Source organism: Podarcis cretensis (genome assembly GCF_951804945.1).
Source record: "Podarcis cretensis genome assembly, chromosome: 17".
NCBI classification, from domain to species: domain Eukaryota; kingdom Metazoa; phylum Chordata; class Lepidosauria; order Squamata; family Lacertidae; genus Podarcis; species Podarcis cretensis.
Window position 1 is genome coordinate 41,150,141 of NC_137187.1, and position 17,597 is coordinate 41,167,737.

At 45.6% G+C, this 17,597-nt stretch overlaps 1 protein-coding gene across 12 annotated transcripts in view; it reads left to right on the forward strand.

The window, feature by feature from the left end:
* IQSEC2 (IQ motif and Sec7 domain ArfGEF 2) overlaps window positions 1–17,597 on the forward strand; it is a 160,872-nt gene that overhangs the window by 111,208 nt on the left and 32,067 nt on the right. The window contains exon 1 of one of the 12 annotated variants that reach the window (XM_079958646.1): window positions 10,203–10,317. The exons of the other annotated variants lie outside the window; for them this stretch is intronic. Within the exon in view, the coding sequence (XP_079814772.1) occupies window positions 10,253–10,317 (65 nt within the window). The 5' untranslated portion in view covers window positions 10,203–10,252. Of the gene's footprint in view, window positions 1–10,202; window positions 10,318–17,597 lie in introns of those variants that run through there. 12 annotated transcript variants of the gene reach the window in all.

The following is a 17,597-nucleotide window of genomic DNA, read 5'->3' on the forward strand; positions in this document are numbered from 1 at the left end:
TGGAGGGGTGCTTCTCTAGCTCCATAGCCAGCCTTACCATGAGGATTCAGGGTGGATAACATCAACTTTCCCAACATGAGAGGTCACCCTTATTCCCATTTTACAGGAATGGGAACTGAGGTAGAAAGGGGGCCACTTGCCCAAGCAGGGATGCCAACTTGAATAAAATATTGGGGGGACCCAGGTATGTCCTGCCCCACATAATTATATGATGTGGTGCACACGCAACATTTGAATGGCACTGCCTATCAACTTTGGGGGGGGGGGTCTGGCTCCCTCAAATATTATATTAGGGGGTGAAGGGACCTCAGCCCCTATGAGTTGGCTCCCATGTGCCCAAGGCTACCATACTGAATTGGGATTTGAATTCAGGAATTCCAAGTCTGAGGTGCCAGCTCCTGAACTGTGTTGCCTCCCAGAGGCTCAACAGCTGCTCCATCCCTCTTAGTCGCCATTCCTTTTCCAGACCTGGGGATGGGTTCCCACTTTTTAAAAGAATGACTTTGTTTCTGCAGCTTTTTAACAGGAGCCTAAAACTCAAAAATGGGACGCGGGTGGCGCTGTGGGTTAAACCACAGAGCCTAAAAAGGTAAAGGTAAAGGTACCCCTGCCCGTACGGGCCAGTCTTGACAGACTCTGGGGTTGTGCGCCCATCTCACTTAAGAGGCCAGGGGCCAGCGCTGTCCGGAGACACTTCCGGGTCACGTGGCCAGCGTGACATCGCTGCTCTGGCCAGAGCCAGAGCCAGAGCCAGAGCCGCACACGGAAACGCCGTTTACCTTCCCGCTGGTAAGCGGTCCCTATTTATCTACTTGCACCCGGAGGTGCTTTCGAACTGCTAGGTTGGCAGGCGCTGGGACCGAGCAGCGGGAGCGCACCCCGCCGCAGGGATTCGAACCGCCGACCTTTCGATCGGCAAGCCCTAGGCGCTGAGGCTTTAACCCACAGCGCCACCTGCGTCCCACTAAAAAAACCACAGAGCCTAGGGCTTGCCAATCAGAAGGTCAGTGGTTCGAATCCCCACGACAGGGTGAGCTCCCCTTGCTGTGTCCCTGCTCCTGCCAACCTAGCAGCTCGAAAGCACGTCAGAGTGCAAGTAGATCAACAGGTACCGCTCCGACAGGAAGGTAAACAGTGTTCCGTGCGCTGCTCTGGTTTGCCAGAAGCGGCTTAGTCATGCTGCCCACATGACCTGGAAGCTGTACACTGGCTCCCTCGGCCAGTAAAGAGAGATGAGTGCCGCAACCCCAGAGTTGGCCACGACTGGACCTAATGGTCAGGGGTCCCTTTACCTTTACCTTTAAAACTCAAAAATATAGCAGCCTGATGTTTTTGCTGGCAGAGAAAAGCTTCTCCTGATAATTTTTTGTATGCCAGGCTGCTCTGAAGGCCCCCCACATTATGTCTTAAACAGCTGCACATTGGGGAAGCATTTCACATGCTAAATTTGTCTCTCCTGTAACCATTAAAGGCAGAGGTTCTCTGACAGGAAAAAAAGATAGCAACTCAGTTCCCTAATACATTATTTCTGCTCTCAGAGCTGGAGACAGAACTGTTGAAGATCAATATACAGAACCTTTATCTTCTTTGCAGTGGACCACCTGGCAGCAAAGGAGAGCTTGAAGTCTGTAATCACAACAAACATCGAGCAGTTATTGTGAGCTGTAGCTGGCCTGCTCTACTCTGAGCACACCTGGTTTTAGTACCTGGGCCGCTGTCCCAACTCCAGGAAAAGGCTCTAGGTTAAAGGCTGCTCTGCACAATGCGATGGGACGTCATGACGTTGCAGCATGGCACGTGCACACTGGGCACCCACAGTCTGGGGCCCGTCAGTGCTGCTGGTAGAGAGAGAGTTTTGACATGCGGGGGCACTCAGTCATGGGAGCCCCCATCTGAAGCGAAAGGCCAGGTTTACCAGCTGAGTCTGAACCAGCTCTCTGGTTTCTGCTGCTTGCTGTGTCTGTCATAGTTTATGGTGAATAGGGCAGCCACTTCTGCATTATCAAAAAGATACCACAGATGGAGGAGAAAAGAGAGTGCAGATGTGAATAAAATATGAATATGCTAATATTTATGTATAGAGACAAATGTAAAAATAATTACTATCAGAACATAAGAGAAGCAGTGTGGGATAAGACCAAAGGTCCATCTAGTCCAGCCCTCTGTTCTCAAAGAACTGCCATCCTACAATGCATCCCTCCCTGCTGGAGAAGACTGTGGCCACTGCGACCAGGTAACCTCTGTGCCTGCTAAGGCTGCCGCCACCCATGTACTCTCTGTTGCATGGGTCTTTATCTTTAAAATAGCCCTTCAAAAAGAGGATGCCTTCCAATTAAGGACTGTTCTCTATAAAGTAGAACATATCGTCACTTCAGTAGTGAAAACAAATGAACACTATTAATTATTGTGGGAGAAAAACAGGTTTAGAGCAAAGGAAGGGGTTTGGGACCAGAACTTGTGGGTTTGTTCCATAGTTAAGACAGATACTAGGAGTTTGTTAGGCTGTGCCAATGTGAGAGTAATTGTGCATGCAGTGTTTGTAAGAGAGAGAAACTTTGGGCTATTTATAGTGTGGGTGTGACAGATGACATGGCCTTTGTGTTTTGCGTGCTGGGTGTGGAAATTCTGGATTGTGGGTGACTCTATGGGGGCTGTTCTCCTTGGCCAGTGGTTAAGCCTATTCAATCATGTCAGATGAGTTTAGCAAGTGCTCACCCAACTAATAAGATGCTAGACTGAAGCAAACCTTCCCCAGCACAAACTGCTCAAGCAGGAATGTCCTACAGCTAGTGACCAATAGCCCTTCCTGTTCTGTATCCTGATCAGCAAGGAGGAGAAGGACCACCCCCTACACCTTGTGACCTGATCTGTAGCTGCTGCCTTATGTGGATCATAACACAAGGATTCTGTTGGGTAAGCAAAAGGAGTTCCTTTTGAACACACCAAGCTGAAGGTGGCAGGAAGAGAGGTATAAATTAAGAGTTGCAACCAAAGGTGGTTTAAAGTGACTTTTTGGAAGATGCGGCAGGTCCTGCCTGGGGGGGGGGGTCGGTTCTTATCTCTCTAGTGAGTCTATCTCTCTTTTCACACATGTTTATATTGACTTTAACAACTTGGCTTAATCCCAAGGTTTTGGTGGGATTTCAGTTGACCTGCAGTTTGATACGAAGAAATTAATGTCCTTCTCTAGCCTGTCTTAGTTCAGTGTAAGGATGTCCCCTAGGATTATTGGTATATGAAAACATTAGTTATTGCTTGTGGTTTAGCTCTGTGACTTTACAGAGGAAAAAAAGCATAAGTTGAGGTTCAGTGACACAAGAAGCCAGACTCTTGTTTCATTTGTGGCATGGTGGAAATCGGAATAACTTTTGAGCAGCATTTTGAGCACATCAAACCATTAAACTATCATTAATGTGATGAGAGAACCAGGTCAGTACTGCATATGCAAAGCATTTTGAATTCTCAAAGTATTTGATCAGTGTGAAATTAATGGTAAGTCACAGAGCTCAGCATGGAAGAGCATAAAGCCCTTGTTGGATCAAACCAGAGGTCCATCTAGTAATCATTTTTCTAACATGTCCAGCCCAACCCCTTTAAGAAGTCCATAAACAGGACATGGGGGAGGCATCTCTCTCTCATTGTTTGTCACCCAGCAACCTGGTGGTGCACTGCCGTAAGCGTTGGGTATTCTGCATTTAGTAGAGGTCGATATGCCCAACTGCCATAAATGTATCCCATGTTTCTGTCAGATCTGTGCATTATTTAATAAATTGCAAGGCGTTATGTTTCTGGTTCTGCACCTTGAATATATGTCTTTGGTTCTCAAACTGTTTTCTCTGGGCCACACTTTCAGGATAAAAATTTGCTTGCATTACACCATTTTTTTATTGATAAGGGAAATACATTGGGAAACTCCTGGCAGGGCTTGATTTATAACACAGAACACAACTACCGTACTTTGTTGTATGATCATGGGACATCTAGAAAGTATAAACCAACGCAGCTACGTCAGAATATGAATCATTCACATAATAAGGTAAAGGTGTATATAATTATAAAGGAGCCTCTCACTTAAGCAGTGCTTTTTTCTGGAGGTACTCTGCTTTTGCTGGGTAAATATGTTAGGTCTAATTTGAGACAAACAAACTCTCATCTCCTCATCAACACAAATAAGCCCTTTTCTGATCTTTCATATTTGTCAGAGTTGAAAATTCCTGTTTGCAACGGTATGTCATGGTGAACTGTAGAAGACTAGACAAAGCCCTCTCTTCAAACGGCAATTCTGGGTCACAGCTAGGATTGTCCTCAGTATCACTTGATGCTTTTGCTCTCATTTTGAAAAAAATATAAATCCATATTCTAAAAAATATATATTTTGATACTATATGTTCAATGTTTTAATTTGTTGGAAGCTGCCCAGAATGGTTGAGACAACTCAGTCAGATGGGTGACAGACAAACAAACAAACAAACAAACAAACAAACAATTTGTCCTTGAATCGTCCTGCCACACTTGTCATCCTCTCCTACCACACCAGTGTGACGTGCCACATCCTTTGAGAACCACTGATATAGATTTTGATGCTTTATTGGAATATACAGTGGAGTACATTCAGTGAGGTGTCTTTGCATTGACTCTCCTGACAATAGCACAGTTTGTGCCTTTTATATTTTGTTGCACATATTGTTGATGTATCAGTGAAATATGCAGCTTTAGATATTTGTGTGTGTGGTTTGTTAGTAAGACTCTGCTGATGGTTGAGTCAATATGTGCGTTTTTTTAATGTTACCATGTGTCTGTCAGAAGGCATGTGCCTGCCTATGCTCGTGAACATGTGTCAGTGTTTGTATTGGCACTGGTATGGGGAGTGAGGATAATATCCCTAGACACACCAGGACTGACTATCCCCGACATGTGCTCACTCCCATAGCCAATGTGACTTGAGAGGAGTAGTGATTATAATCTCGACTCCAGCAGCAATTGGAATGGCAAGAAGAGTTAATTGGCATTGAAATGTTATTTATTGAGCAGCATAACACCCCCCTCTCTTTTCTGGAGCCTTTCTGTGAGATAGCTATTTTGGAGCTGTTGCCATGACAATGGGCAGGCATGCAACAATTATGGCGACTCCAAATTGCTGTTCTATTTAGGGGTGACATTTGGGAGGGGGCTCTACAGCCAGGTAATGTCTGCTAAAATAGAGAAATAAAAAAACCAGCATCCTGCATTTTGACTCCAGGATCCCCTTCTTAAGGTGGTCGACCTTGAGCTTAGGCATAAAAAGCAGGAGACTTGGCTCCCAGTTTCCACTCCATTGCTTTCTCCTCACACATGCTGGGAAACTGTAGATGGGAGTGGAAGTTCCCTTCACCTCCTGCTTTTCTCAATGGGCAATTGGATCTGCAGCCTCTGCACTGGCCGCAAATCCAGGGTTTCCCAACCTCCCCTCTCATATGTCAACTGCTTTGTGTGTGCAGGAATGGGGTGTGTGTGTGTAAGACATAAAGTGTCTACTTCATGGACAAGCTACAGCCTCATTTGTATTGCAGAAATAAATGAAGAATTCCATTTGTTCAGAGAGAATTCTCTCCCTTTGCTCACAGAAACGTGCTTATCCTCCCATAGTCCAGCCCCAAGTGGGAGGGGTGTCTCTGTACTTCTGGGCCACTCTTTCCACAAATCCAGGCTGCACACCCTCCCTTTTAAAGCTTTTGAGCATCTCGACTCCCATAACATCACTATGGTGATGATGGTACCCATCCTCTTCCTTGCAGCAGCCATAGCAACCTAGCATCTCCCCCCCTCCACTCATCCCCATGGCAACCATATCCAAGGCCTGCTCTGCTTCATCAATAATTTCCTAGCTGTGTTGCTGTTGTTGGCAGTTGTTTGAGGATGGGGAACAAGGTGGGAGGGCAGCTGCAGTTCAGCCACAGAAAAGAAGGAAAGATATAGTCTGTCTGCATTACATGCAAGTGGGGTGGAAGGGGTGTGGGAAGACAGAGGGGAGTGCAGTACTTTGAGGGTTCACTCTGCCCGGTGTTTATATATTTGCATAAGATGGAGAGAGCATTGCTTGTACATGAACATTTTATCTTTGCAGGTTATTTTACAGTTTATGTTTTTGAAATTTGTGTGTTGGATGTGTGTTATGCTCCAGGATTTATTTATAGCCTTGTAAGACTGGATAAATGGCGTTTCCGTGTGCGGCTCTGGCTCGCCAGAGCAGCGATGTCACGCTGGCCACGTGACCCGGAAGTGTCTCCGGACAGCGCTGGCCCCTGGCCTCTTAAGTGAGATGGGCGCACAACCCCAGAGTCTGTCAAGACTGGCCCGTACGGGCAGGGGTACCTTTACCTTTACCTTTAAGACTGGATAGATGGGGCAATGCTCAAAAGGGGCTCACAACACGAAAATATGTTTTTCAACAACCCAATCCTATCTATGTCTTCTGAGAAGTAAGTCCCACTGAACTCAATGGGGCTTGCTCCCAAGTAAGTATGTATAGGATTGCAGCTTCCATCTGATAAACCGTATATTGTCAATGATTAATAATATGGTCTGAGGGTTGTAGGAGTGATAGCTTAGGTGTTAGTGTTGTAAACATTGATTCAATATTGATCTGAATGTTTTTATCAATTTGTATATGTATGGACATAAACAATTATATAGGCACGGCTATTTGACCCACCCCCGATACTTGTAACTGCCTGTCAGTGTTTCTTTGCTCACATGTATGAACAGTATGCAGTCTGGCTTATGTTCATGCTTCTCTGTGTGTGCATGGGAATGACTGAAGGCTTGTGAGTCTTAGAGAGTTTTCTGAGTTGTTTTCGTGCTGCTTCCTCATTGTGTGTGTGTGTAAGTAGGTAAGGTTCCATACTCACAAAGACACACAAGATTTGGGCCAGGAGTGGACCTATTTGAGTGTCTTTTATAGTAGCACCCACACAGCTAAAGAGTACATACATAGAGTATCAGGTTTGTTAATTTTTCCCCAGTATTTTGAGTTCATCTCATGTAACCACATAAATAAGTGCATGTTAACTGTGTAATTAGGCAGTTTATTCAGGACAAACAGAGGACAGTATTTCTTCATGTGACACTTAACCAGCTTGTGGAAATTATTGTTACAAGACATGGTGATGGTTAGTAGCTTATGTTTCTTCCCCACTGTAATAGCTATGCTTTGTTCATTCACTTATGGGGCAACATTGTCATTAAATTGTAGTTCTCTGTGTGTGCATATTTTAATGGATTTTTAATTTTTTTAAGAAGATCCTAAAATACATGTGTTCAGGTGATTTGACCCTTCCCTGCTTATGCAGCTATGTCATGTCTGCTTAGCTGGATTGACAATAACAGTATGTAGAAATGTAAAAGAATGCTACACCCCCATAAAATGTGGGATTGCAATTCCTCATGTAACCATGAAGGGTACATGGAACCTCCAATATCCTGGAATATTTAATATTACATGTTGAGTTAAATAAATGAAGTGTACTTGCCACCTGACCGGGTGGGCGGGTGGGGACATTTTAGTCATGGAACATTTTACTTTTATTTTATTTTGCTTTTGAGCCAGCTGCTGAGGAAGGAAGGAGCATGGCCACCCCCCCCCCCTTTATCTAAGCCTTGAAAATAAAAACAATAAATTTTGTGCACTGTAGATGACTAGATAGCATTTGTGTAGGGCTCTGCCGCCTGTTTCCACTACACAGCCCTCCTCAAGCCCCACCACAGTTAGCAGAATGTTTGATTTCAGCAGCTGGAAGCCGTGAGTCAGGGGAGGGCAGTTACCTTTCATTTCCTGTTTGTGGACTTTCTGCAGAGGCAAATGGGCTGGCTGCTGCTGAAAACAAGGATGCTGGTCTAGTTGGCTCTGTGGTCTGGATTGGACTAGACTCTTCTCAGCAGGATGGTTTCCTTGGCATAGTATTCCAGATTATTTCTTTTCCCCACCCCCATGCCCCAAAATTGAAGCTTGTCAGGCTACCTTTTCAACCCTCTCCCCATCATCTCCCTGGTGTGAATAAGGTGGCATTAAATGAATGAGGAAGGGAAAGTGATCTCAGCACATAGTCTTGGCTTGGAAGGTTACCTGTTGAAGTGTATGACCTATGACCTCCAACTTACCATTTTGCCAAAAATGTTGGCATGATTTGAGAATTAAACCGTGCCCTGTCTGAGGGTGCTCCCTCACCCCAGACATTTTGGTGCTTGAGGAAGACAACCTAAATGGCAACTTCTCCTTCACACACTCATTCACAGGGAGTGCATTCTCCATTTTTCCCCTTCTGGGGAATTAATCCCACACAAGATCAAGTGTTGTGCAAATGCACTGTCAGGGGCTTCCTGCAGGGGATGTGCCCCATGGTCAGATCTGTCTGCCTGCTGCTTTTTTTTGGGTCCCAAAATTTGCCACCTGAGACCGCTGTCGACCATATCTCCCCCCTAGTTAGCTGCTCATGTATCTTCCCCCTCGGATCACCACTTGCTTTCTACAGTTGGCAATAGATAGCAGTTTAAGGCCTGAATACCACAGAGCTGTATGACAGGCAGAAATTCAGCAGGTGCAGTGTCTCCCAATGAAACAAGATGTAACAAAACAAAGCTTAAGACTGCTAAAGAGAGCTGCAGTTCGGGATGCTTGGGCTGTACTTTTCCTTGGTAAGATTGCCATCTTTTTTGTGCCTCTCCCTTTTGTAGCAGCCTGACAGGTAAAAATTTAGCATGCAGAGCTTTTCCTGCACTAGGAGAAAACATCAATCTGCTGCTTTTCTGTGCTTTAAGCTTCTGTCAAAAGAGGGGCCATTCAAAAACTGAAAAGATGAGACAACCCATTTCCAGGTTTGAGAAGAGAGGGTGGGCTGAATAACAATTGTTACAAACAGCTGACTAGATCAATAAATTAGACATGTATGTCAAATTCACATACTGACTTCCTTAATAATATTGGCGCCTGTTCTGTCTCAATACAAAGGAAGCGGTTTAGGGGCATTTTAGTTTGAAAGCTGAGTAAAGGGAAGCATGATAGAGGTATATTAAATTTAGCGGAGAAAGTAGAGACTAGAGTCATCCAGTGGAGCTGGCCAGATTTAGGGAAACCAAAGGATGTGCTTCTTCTCATCATTCATTGCTCCACCGTGCAACTGGCTACCAGAAGATGCAGTGAGGACCTTGAAGGAATTTAGACACATTCTTGAAGGATAAGGCTATCAGTAGCTACTAGGTATGATGGCTATGTATTATTTTTGGTATGCCTTTGGGTACCAGTTGCTGGTGAGGTGGGAAGCAGAAGAGTATGCTATAGGCTCTTGTCTGGCTTGTGGTCCTGGTTAGCCATTGTGGTAAACAGGATGCTATCTGTACTAGAAAGGCCATTCGTCTGATCCAGTGCAGCTTTCTTAAGCTATTACAGTGGAGAAGCCTATATTTCTGGAAGATGTCCCTGTTGATGTGCAAAGTGAATTTTTAAACCACCAGGCCTTTGGCTGATTAACATCCAGTACCCCTTAAATGTGTTGTGGGAGGGGGTGGGGTTATTGGTTTGATTTTGTTCTTGCTTTTGTTATATATTTTGTGCTTTTTTAATCTTGTACTTTTATGCTGTGAACCGCCCTGAATGAAGGACGGTATACAAATTTAATTAATTAATCATCATAATCTTCCAGCATTGCAAGGATGGCATAGCGGGTTAAGGGACCTGGCAGCCACCAGCTAGACAGGCGGGCATTTATTCTTTTTTAGAAACTTTGTTTTAGCTGAGCATAAAAAAACCCAGGGGTTTTAATGTCCAGCCGAAATCCTCATCCCAAGGAAAGAGAGAGAGAGAGAACGAACCAAAGGGGGGGAAGGGGGTCACCAAGTCCCGAAGCCCGGCTCCTCCCTGGCCCCGCCCGCCGGAGAAGCGCGGACTTGAAGGGAATCCCGGCAGCCGCGCGGGGTTCCTTCGCCCCCCCCCCCATCGCGGAGCCGGCGCGCCTGGCGGAAGCGGGGCCCGCCCGTCTGGGGGTCCGGGGAGGCGGCGCCCCTCGGGCCGGCAAGGAGGGCGGGTCTGGCGGCGCAGGCTCCTCCTCGGCTTGGCGCGCCGCACGCAGGCAGGCAGGCAGGCAGGCAGGCAGGCAGGGATGGAGGAGCGGCGGCGGCGGCGGCGGCGCTGCTCGGGGGCTCCGAGGAACCGCGGCGGCGGCGGCGGCGGCTGAGACCCCGCGGCGCTTCCCCGCCCGCCCGCCCGCCCGCCTGTCCGGCCATGTGGTGCCTGCAATGCTCGTCCGAGCGCCGCCCGGGGCAGCTGCAGCACAAGCTCCTGCGCGGGTGAGTGCGCCCCCCCGCCCCCCCCGGCCTCCGCCTCGCCCGGGCTGCGCGGGGGCTGAACTAGCGCAGGAAATATTGCAGCCGGCAGAGAAATGCCGCCGCCTCCCCCCCCCCCAAATATCAGTCCTCTTCGTCAGGGAACTCCCCGCTCCCCATCTGCTTTTTCTTTAGCGGATTAAATGTTGCGCGGGGGGGGGGGTTCTCCGATACCCCATTGGGTGATGCCCACCCATCCAGGAAATACCCCTTTCGTAGCCTCTCACATCCCCCCCCCCCCCCACAATATGTCAGATTTTAAAATTTCTTAAATTATCTTAGAAGGAAACCTTTCTGATGTTTCCTACGGGTCTCCCACATAATTTCTCCTTACCATCCCCCCTTATCCCTTCCTGCCTTCCTTGCCAGTAGCAGGAGCCACCCGCCCCAAAGATGCCCCTTGGCCAGGAATGCCCCTTGCCCCCTGCACTCCCTCCCTCCCTCCCTCCCCACCGCTGGGCCGATCGTCTGTTTGGAACAGCCTGCCTTCTTTCCTCCGGATTTTCCTTGGGTTTCTGAGCAGACAAAGGAACATTGAGACTATTGCTGCCCTTGGCCAGCCCCCACCTGCCTGCCTGCCCCTCTGCCGTCAGGCCTGGTTGCCCCCCCCTTCCTTTGTCTCCGTGTCACCCTGGTAGAACTCTGCAGGAGGCTGGATGGGGACAGACCCACACTGAATTGGCTCCTCCTGTTGCTGGCTCTGGATCCACCTCCTTGCCTTCTGCCTTGGCAATCCCAGCGGGAACAGTTAGCGCTGGAAGTTACAGTACCTTATACTGGATCAAACCACCTTGCTCTGTTGACTTGTAGTGACAACCGAGGATCTTTCCCAGCCCTTCCTGGAGCTGCTAAGGATTGAAGCTGGGGCCAGAGGCGGCCTCTGGTTCCCTCTTGGGGCTCTGGGGTGGGTCTTCGGAGGAAGTTGCCTTCTAGACCCTTTTGGTGTAGAAAAAAAGCACTGAGTAGTGGGGATTTTAAAATGTCTCTGTCCACATGACGGAACTTTGCCAACTACAGACTTTCCTCATGGTTGCAGTGTAATCCCCCCCCCCCTAATCTGGTGACAAGTGTGGTGGGCATACTTGTAAGAAGAGTGCATGTACAAGTATGCCAAAATTTAGCAGAAATACAGTGGAAAAAATCAGGATGTGGGTTTGGGTGTGGCTTCCTAAAAATCGTAACCTTCATAAGGGGGTGGGAAAACAATCTAGTCCTCATGTTTGTGAAGATTTGGCAGTTTCTGTTTATATTTTGACTATGTATTTTGTGTTTTTATATTGTAATTTTATCTTTTGATCCACCCTGAGACCTGCGGGTATGTTGTTGTTGTTGTTTAGTCGTTTAGTCGTGTCTGACTCTTCGTGACCCCATGGACCTGCGGGTATAGGGCAGTATAATAATAATAATAATAATAATAATAATAATAGTAATAATAATAGTAATAGTAGTAGTAGTAATAATAATAATAATAATAATAATAATAATAATAATAATGGCATCCTTGAAGTGTGTTGGGAGTGCTTGCTGAAATCAGAAACCAGAGGCGTGGTTGAATATAAATCTCAGGAGTGACATTACAGCTCCTATATAGTCCTTTGCCCCTCCCCTAGCAAAAACAGTATAAATTTAGACACAGCAGTAAAATTACAGAATTCAGCTTTTGATGTTCAAGAGTTTGAGTTATACTGGCAAAGAATATGTGTAGCTCTTCTCATAAGTATTATTATTATTATTTATTAAATTTGTATACTGTCCTTCATCCTAAGATCTCAACATAAAAATAAAAAATGAGAACACAAAAGACATAATATGTAATCAAACAAAAACAAACCAAATAACTGCCCTCTTAGAAACACATTTTAAAAGCCATAGAATGTTAATCACAGCTAAAGGCCTGGTTATAGAGAAACGTTTTTCCTGGCGCCTAAAGATATGTAATGAAGGCCCCAGGAGAACCTCCCTGGGGAGAGCCTTCCACAAGTGGGGAGCCACTGCAGAGAAGGCCCTGCTCTCGTGTTGCCACCCTCTGGACTTCTCATGGAGGAGTCACACGAAGAAGGGCCTCAGGTAATGATCACAAGGTCCAGGTCAGTTCATATGGAGAGAGGCAGTCTTTGAGGTATAGCAGCCCCAAGCTGATTTATAGGTCATAACCAGAACTTTGAATTGGGCCCACAAGCTAATTGATATCCAGTGCAGTTGGGCCAGGATTGGTGTAATATGTTCAAACCATTTTGCCCCCAGGGAGCAACCTAACTGCCGAATTCTGCACCAGCTGAAGCTTCCAGATCATCTTCAGGGTACTGACCTACATCTAATTCATTGCAGTAATTCAGCCTAGAGGTTACCAGAGCATAGACAACAAAAGTTAGGCTATCCCTGTCCAGATAGGGGCACAGCTGGGCCACCAGCCAAAGCTGGTGGAAGGCAAACTGTTCTCTCTCTCTCTCTTTCTTTCTTTCTACAAAACAAACTTTGCTTGTTTCTTTTAATTATATTTTTAAATAAATGAAAAATAAACCTAGTGTTCTACAATAAATTCAAATAAAATATTGGAAATTGAGATTATATATGCAAAATAAATAAAAACTCTAGTGAGGAATTGTTTTGGCAAAGCCTCTGAGCAGTTTTAACCTAGCTCCGCTTTTGCCCCTCTTCAGCAGTTGTGCCTGACTTCAGAGGAGAGGAGGTTGTCTTTGTGATCATTTGTTTTTCACTCTATTTGTCTGAAGCAGCTGTTTCACAGTTACAGAATGCAATCCAGGCATCCATTGACAAGACACCTGTTGCAAGAAGATCTCCTTTTCCCAGCATGCAAGCCGCAATTCTGGGGAAATGCAATTTTATCTATCCCCAGCAAATTCACCTGTAGTGGGTGTAGAATGCAACGTGGAATTTGATTGCTTAAAATGTCACCTTGCATTTCTTATTACTTTGCTTAAAGACCCAATGTCCTATTGCATCATTTTGTTTCCCAACATCATTTTTAAAAGTCTTGAGAAGTTTGAATGTTTCCTGTTTTATAATGGATATCTCATGCAATATAATGAAAAAGGTGAACCCCACAAGGCTGCCTTGCAGCAGAGCATGGGCGTAGCCAAGGGGGGGGCAGGGGGCAGCTGTCCTCCTAGATCAAGTAAAACAATAGAAATACTTAACTAACTGACCAATCACATCAGTTCTGCCCCCCTAGCAAAAGTCCCACCTCCTCCAACAAAAGTCCTGCCCCCTCCCCACAGAAATTCTGGCTATGCCCCTGCAGCAGAGAGCCCCATATTTTGGTACACTTCTTCATTACCATTTTTTCAAATAGCAGCAAATACTCAGTTGTCCCACTGATCAAAAGTATGCCCCCCCTCCTGAACCATACACTATTTGGGGTAAAGTTGGTTGTGGATCTAGGGTGGCAAAATAAAATAGGGGTTTTATTGCTGTCTGGAAAGGCTCCAAGAGAGACCATGTGATTTGGGAAGGGCAGCAGTAGCAAGAGTTTATAAATTCCAGCAGGGCACCCTATTAGCAGGTGTGATCGGAAGCTCAAGGAGGGACAGCAAGGGGAGCCAAGATGCTGCTCCCCCCTCCGCTGCATCCCTTAGCAATAGAACAAGGAAGTCGACCTGACAAAAGGCATTCCATCTCATCTCCAAGGGGAATTGTCATGCCTGGAGCCCAGCCATATGGAATTTCAACTCTCAGCAAGATGCAGCCGCTTCCAGGGTGGGCAGCTGCAGCAGCTGATTCCTCTCAGCCCCATAACATTTGAAGACAAGGAAGTAAGGGAACGTTCTGTTTCTGGTTGGGAACCTTTGCGGGGTGGGGGAGAAAAGGAAGCATATTTAAAGGACTAGAGAATGGAAATCCCTTTAGCTGGGATGCAGCCCGGAAATCTGGTAGAAAAGAGTGTGGCTTGAATATGTTGAAATGTGAAGGTGTATTGAGGCAGGATGTGCTGGACCCTGGTGCTAATGACAAGGAAGTGTCTTTTCTTTCTCTGGCTTTGACCAGGAGAAGACAGAAAAGGGCTCTGCTGAGATTTGAACTTGCAGCTGCCCAGCGTACCAGAGTTCCAAGCTTCTGTTTCAGCTGGTGGCAACGGCTTAACAAGGAGGGAAAGAGGAGCCCTTGCCTCTTCCGCTTTCTGTTCTGTTCCTTGGTCTCTGGCAGTGGCCAAGCTCACCATTGTTTGAGGGTCAGGATGGAGGCTGTGATGTTACATTGCCTGCTGGCACCTTGTACATTCTCTTTGGTTTCCGCGATGGTATGTGTTTTTTACCTTCTCTGTAGTATATTTTGCTCTGTACTCTCTTTGTTGGGCACTCACTATCATTCCTCTAGATTTCTTGGGAGTTTGTGGGGCTTTTTTTTTAGTATGTGTGCGTTATTTTTACGAAATAAAGTAATATTGTTCATATTGCAAAACTTAAATCATTTTGTTTTTTAAAGCATTCTCTGTGTGTGTGTGTTTATCAAAATGATGTACAGTGGAACCTTAGTTCTCGAACTTAATCCATTCTGGAAGTCCGTTCGACTCCTGAAACCATTCGAAAACCAAGCCACAGCTTCTGATTGGCTGCAAAAGCTTCCTGCACTCAAGCGAAAGCTGCTGTTCCTTCTGGGTTTTTGGCGTTCAGGAGCCGATTAGTTCATCAACTAAACCGTTTGAGAACCAAGGTACCACTGTATGTAGCAGACCTACCACAGGAACACATTTTTTTTCTTTTGAGCAACATTGGACTGTTAACCCACACTTGTGATTTTCTACAGTGTGCTACATGTCCATTGTCCTTTTTCCTCACAATGGTCAATGAATCTTGTGCAACACATTCTCTAACCCCCTCCCCCGGTCTGTTGTGTGTCCAGGAAAGCTTTTCTTGATAATGCTGGCACATCATGCTTATAATTATTTATTGCATGTGATGCTTGCTGCTGAGCTTTCTGATAGCATACTGCATGCTTCACAGGGTTTTCACAATGACAGTTGTGCATATTTCCCGTGAATCTCTCTCTCTCTCTCCTCAAGCCACACCTCATTCACCAGGGTTCAGTTAGTGAATGCAAAATCTGGACTAAATTCATTCTCTGGTAATCTCTCAGTCTCTGCTTTTCTCCACCCCCCATCTGGCACGTATATTCTTTATGCTCTCTAGCTTCTCAAGACTTAAGAAGACCTCAGGGAGCAATTTGGCCTCTTCTTATGTATTTACTCTCTCCCTCTCTCTGTGGAATCAGCTAACCCATTATTCTCATATGAGCTGGAGACCTGGCAGATATAATAATGCCTGTGTGTGGCAGAAAGCAGTTGTGGGTAAAAGGGGCCCTTGGTGAGTGTGTGTCAGTTTGAGGCCCCTCAGTTCCCAGTGCAGTTATCATAGGGGCTGTGGGCTGCCCACCCTTTGTGGCTAGGACTTAATAGGACCCCAACTGGGCTGCTCCCTTTGATGCTGGTTGATGACTATCAAAGAAAATAGTGGAAGGGCATTACAAGAAAACTGTCCTTTTACGGCCTTTCTCCTGAATATCTTTTAAGTCTGGAAATGGGAAGGGCCAGAAATATAATTAAATAACTAATCTGGGACATAGAATTCCAAAATGATTGCAACCAATCTTCTAAAATCTATAAATCTCTACATGAACCTCATCCCACAAATTACTTAAGTGTAGTGGATAACCCTATACATCATTGGGGTTTTTCCAGAGCCCGTTTTAATGTTCTCCCTTCAATAATAATAATAATAATAATAATAATAATAAATTTATTTATACCCCACCCATCTGGCTGGGCTTCCCCAGCCACTCTGGGCAGCTTCCAGCAAGATTAATACAGTAATGCATCAAACATTAAAAGCTTCCCTAAGTACTGCCCTAAGTACTAGGTTGAGGGCAGATATCATGACATCCCAAATGAACAAAGTTTATGCCCATGCAACTCTAATGAGATTGAATCCATTGGGCATGTTCTTCTATACTGCCCATTGTACTGTGATACCTGAAGAGAGCTAATTTTACCATTGTTAAGGAAATTACCTGGCTGCTCAGAGGAAACTTAAGTTAAATACCTTCTTGTCGATAAAGATCTGGATATCATTAGGCCTGTTGCGAAATTCTGTTTTATGGCAATGAGGACAAGACAGGCTGCGGTGGCAGTCATGACTGGCGAGTGAGTACTGATTTTAATCTATGGAATACAGATTTTAGCTGAAGGAGTGTTATTTTTAGTGTAAATAAGCTTATAGGGAATAGTTAATTACATCCACTTCTTCATGTGAGTGTGGTATATGATGCTGCTGCTGCTGTTGTTGTTGTTAACTTTGCTGTCTGGTTTTTGACCGTAATAAAGATTGCTTGCTTGCTTGATTTCTGAGATATGCTCCTCATCTTTCTTTGTGTGGGTATTGGTATAGCCATGTGGCTTGTGTTGGGTGTTCCCAGAATCCTTTACTGTGTGCTGGAATTCTGGAGTAGGATTCCAGGGTTCCTGAACAGTGAAAAGTTTGAAATCATTGCCGCAGAGCACGACAGAGTTCTGCATTTGCCGAAGTTAAGAGGCATTCCGCCTTCTTTCTTGCACACAGAAGAGGATGCCACATCTAAGATACTGCAACATGTTCCTGCATCTTCTAAGAACAAAGTATGCTTCTTGCACCTTCTCTGTGTTGGAGAGGTCTACATAACCTGTGACCCATTGCCTTATATGGCAGCGCACCAGAGACTCAAAAAACTTGTTGTTTGCCTGCTGAGACTGCAGAAGCAGGGAGTTGATAAGAACCTCACAAGTCACTGTTTGTGGCTGATGGGCTGTGCTCAGTTTGGTGGCTCATGAGTTTTGGAATTGAGTAAGTGTGCTTTTTATTAGATCAGGTATGGCTTCTTAAGCAGGATGTATATGTGTGTGCTTTGCCACCCAAGGCTTCGTTAATTAAAAATGAAGATGCAATGTTAGAACAGGAACAATTTCACCAGACGCATGTCTGCTTCTAAAACAGAATATGTGTGTAAGCTCTGCAATGTAAAACAAACAAACAACCCAACTAAAGTCCTTTTTAAAGGAATGGAAGGATAAAAAAGTAGTAGTACTCAAAGTACTATTTTTTTAAAAAAGGTACTTGTTATGGGTTAAGGGGCTGCTTGTGCGTAAATGGTTGAGTTCTCAACTCATGCAATCAGTTTCTAAAAACTCCCAGACCGCGGAGCCATGGGTGCATGGCTACCTCAATCGCTGGCAGAATCCGTCAGTGGGCGCTTCC